The sequence below is a fragment of the Lagopus leucura genome, unplaced genomic scaffold (genome assembly GCF_019238085.1).
Source record: "Lagopus leucura isolate 7727_CA_CO unplaced genomic scaffold, USGS_WTPT01 34705-0_obj-0_obj, whole genome shotgun sequence".
In the NCBI taxonomy this organism is placed as follows: domain Eukaryota; kingdom Metazoa; phylum Chordata; class Aves; order Galliformes; family Phasianidae; genus Lagopus; species Lagopus leucura.
The window spans coordinates 1-3,619 of record NW_024963206.1 but is presented as its reverse complement, the minus strand read 5'-3'; the positions used below and the strand labels follow the sequence as shown (position 1 = coordinate 3,619).

General features: G+C 60.0%; 1 protein-coding gene across 1 annotated transcript; it reads right to left on the bottom strand.

Annotated features, from left to right (window-relative positions):
• Positions 1–970: 970 nt before the first annotated feature.
• LOC122191031 (S-adenosylmethionine synthase) lies at positions 971–3,614 on the bottom strand (the record flags this gene model as incomplete). Its single annotated transcript, XM_042891218.1, has 4 exons — positions 971–1,133; positions 1,391–1,573; positions 1,645–1,863; positions 3,456–3,614. Coding segments are annotated over 4 exons (699 nt in total), but the record flags the coding sequence as incomplete, so codon positions are not given.
• Positions 3,615–3,619: the final 5 nt, after the last annotated feature.

The following is a 3,619-nucleotide window of genomic DNA, read 5'->3' as shown; positions in this document are numbered from 1 at the left end:
CCACACCCCCACATCCCACACCTTACATCCCATACCCCTACATCCCACACCTTATGCCCCATATCCCATGTCCCGTGTCCTCTGTCTCATACCCCATATCCCATATCCCACACCCCGTGCCCCACCTCCCACATCTCCCATACCCCACATCCCACAGCCCAACATCCCATATCCCACATCCCATGTCCCATATCCCCACATCCTATACCCCACACCCCATGTCCCTCATCTCATATCCCATGTCTCCCATATCCCACATCTAACATCCCAAATCCCATATCTCGTATCTCCCACATCCCATGTCCCAATAACTCATATCCCACATCCCAATACCCCACATCCCATATCCTAAATCCTATGTTCCACGTCCCGATAACTCACATCCCACATCCAATGTCCCACACCACACATCCCATATCTCATACCCCAATATCCAACGTCCCACATCCTATATCCCACGTCCCAATATCTCCTATCCCATATCCACCATATCCCACACCTCCCAATATCCCACACCCCATATCCTACACCCCATGCCAATATCCCACACCCCATATCCCATATCCTACACCCCATGTTTCTCATCCCAATAACTCATATCCCACACCCCACATCCCATGTCCAATATCCCAATAACTCATAGCCCCCACCCCACACCCCATATCCACCATATCCCACATCCCATATCTCATGTCCCACATCCTATATCCTACGTTCCATACTCTAATAACTTACATCCCATATCCTGACTCCCATATCCCCCACCCCACATCCCATCTGTCCCATATCCCACACCCCACAAATCCCACACCCCACACCTCCTATCCCACACCTCCCCCCAACCCCCCCCCCCCCGCCCCCCCCCCAGCAGTGCAGCTCTCAGCCCCGCCGCCGTCCTGCCTCCATTGCTGCACATCCCAAGGGCGGCAGGCAGCCACCAGCAGGCAGCGCCCCCTGCAGGGCACGGCTGCCCCCTGCCCCCCCCCCCCCCCCCCCTACCTGACGATGACCCCGGGCCGCAGGTCGAAGTTCTTCTTGACGATGTCCAGCAGCTCCCTCTCGCTCTTCTGCGAGGTGCCGTAATGGAAGATGGAGATGGAGAGCGGGTGGGAGACACCGATGGCGTAGGAAACCTGCGAGCAGGGGGGGCAGCTGAAGGCAGGGGGCGGGGAGGAAAGGGGGAGGAAGGGGGCAGGAAAGGGGCAGGAAAGGGGGAGGAAAGGGGGGGGGAAGGGGGAAGAAAGGGGGAGGAAGGGGGGAGGAAGGGGGGAGGAAGGAAGGGGGGAGGAAGGAAGGGGGGAGGAAAGAGGAGGAAAGGGGGGAGGAGGAAGGGGGCAGACAGAAGGGGGCAGACAGAAGGGGGCAGGAGGGGCCGAGGGCCGGAACCCACCTGCACCAAGACGCGGCGGCAGAGCCCGGCTTTGATGAGCGACTTGGCGACCCAGCGCGCGGCGTAGGCGGCCGATCGATCCACCTTGGTGTAATCCTTGCCGGAAAAAGCCCCTCCGCCGTGCGCCCCCCAGCCCCCGTACGTATCCACGATGATCTTCCGCCCCGTCAGCCCGGCGTCGCCCTGCGCAGGACGGCGGCGTCAGCGCGGCTGCGGCACCGGGAGCCCCGGGGACGAAGGGGACGGCGCCGTACCTGGGGGCCGCCGATGACGAAGCGGCCGCTGGGCTGCAGGTGGTAGATGGTGTCCTCGTCCAGGTACTTGCAGGGAACCACGGCTTTGATCACTTTCTCCTTCAGGGCGTCCCGCATCTCGTCCAGGCAAACCTCCTCGTCGTGCTGCACCGAGATGACGATGGTGTGCACACGGATGGGGATGACGGCGCCGCGGTCCTGCATGTACTGCACTGTGACCTGGGGGGGGGACAGAGGTCAGAGAGGGGATGGGAACCAGGGGGAACGGCTGGGGGACAAGCAGGGACCGAGAGGGACCCAACAGGGACACTGAGGGACCAACAGGGACATTGGGGGACCCAACAACAGTGACTGAGGGACCCAGAAGTGACACCCAGGGACCAACAGGGACATTGAGGGACCAAAAGTGGCACTGAGACACCCACAAGTGACACCAAGGGGACCAACAGTGGCACCCAGGGACCAACAGGGACATTGAGGGACTCAACTGTGACACTGAGGGACTGACAGGGACACTAAGGGACCCAACAACAGTGATTGAGGGACCCAGAAGTGACACCAAGGGGACCAACAGTGGCACCGAGGGACCAACAGGGACATCGAGGGACCCAACTGTGGCACTGAGGGACCAACAGGGACACTGAGGGACCCAGCAGCAGTGATTGAGGGACCCAGAAGTGACATTGAGGGACCAACAGTGGCACCCAGGGACCAACAGGGACATCGAGGGACCCAAAAGTGACGCTGAGGGACCCACAGTGATATTGGGGCACCCAATTTTGACACTGAGGGACCCAACAACAGTGATCAAGGGACCCAGAAGTGACACTGATGGACCAACAGTGGCACCCAGAGACCAACAGTGTCACTGGGGGACCCACAATGACACTGAGTGACCAAAAGTGGCACTGAGGGACCCAAAAGCGACACTGAAGGACCCAACAACGATTGAGAGATCCAGAAGTGGCACCCAGGGACCAACAGTGACACTGAGAGACCCACAATGATACTGGGGGACCCAACTGTGACATTGAGGGACCCAGCAGCAGTGACTGAGGGACCCAGAAGTGACACTGAGGGACCAACAGTGGCACCCAGGGACCAACAGGGACACTGGGAGACCCACAGTGATTTTGGGGGGCCCAATAACATGACCAACAGACCCAGAAGTGACACGAAGGGACCCAACAGTGGCACTAAAGTGTTAACAGGGACATAGAGGGACCTAAGGACAGGGATTGATAGACCCAGAAGTGACAGTGAGGACACAAGTGTGATATCCAATGACACAACAGTGACATTAAAGGGCCCAACAGTGACACCAAGGAACCCAGAAGTGACACCAAGAGCCCAGAAGTGGCACTGAGGGACCCAAAAGTGGCACCAAACGGCCCAACAGTGGCACTCAGGGACCCAACAGTGACACCGAAGGACCCAGAAGTGACACCAAATGGTCCAGAAGTGGCACCCAGGGACCCAAGAGTGGCACCCAGGGGCCCAGCTGTGACATCAAATGGCCCAACAGTGGCACCCAGGGACTCAAGAATGGCATGAGAGGCCCAGCTGCGACACCGAGGGACCCAACAGTGGCACCCAGGGAACCAACAGTGACACCAAATGGTCCAGAAGTGCCACTCATGGACCCAAGAGCGGCACGAGGGACCCAGAAGTGACACCAAATGGCCCAACAGAGGCACCCAGGGACACAAGAGTGGCATGAGGGGCCCAGCAGCGACACCCCCGGACTCACGATGCCACCGAGGGCCCCGCAGTGCCCCCAAAGGCCCCGCAGTGCCCCCAGCGGAGCCCACCTGCGTCTTGGAGTCAGGGCGCAGCCATGGCAGGCTGCCGTTGCGGCGCAGCTCGGCCAGCTTGGCATTGAGTTTGTGCGCCAGCACGATGGTGAGCGGCATGCACTCCTCCGTCTCGTCCGTGGCGTAACCGAACATCAGGCCCTGCCGCCGCAAAAAGGGGC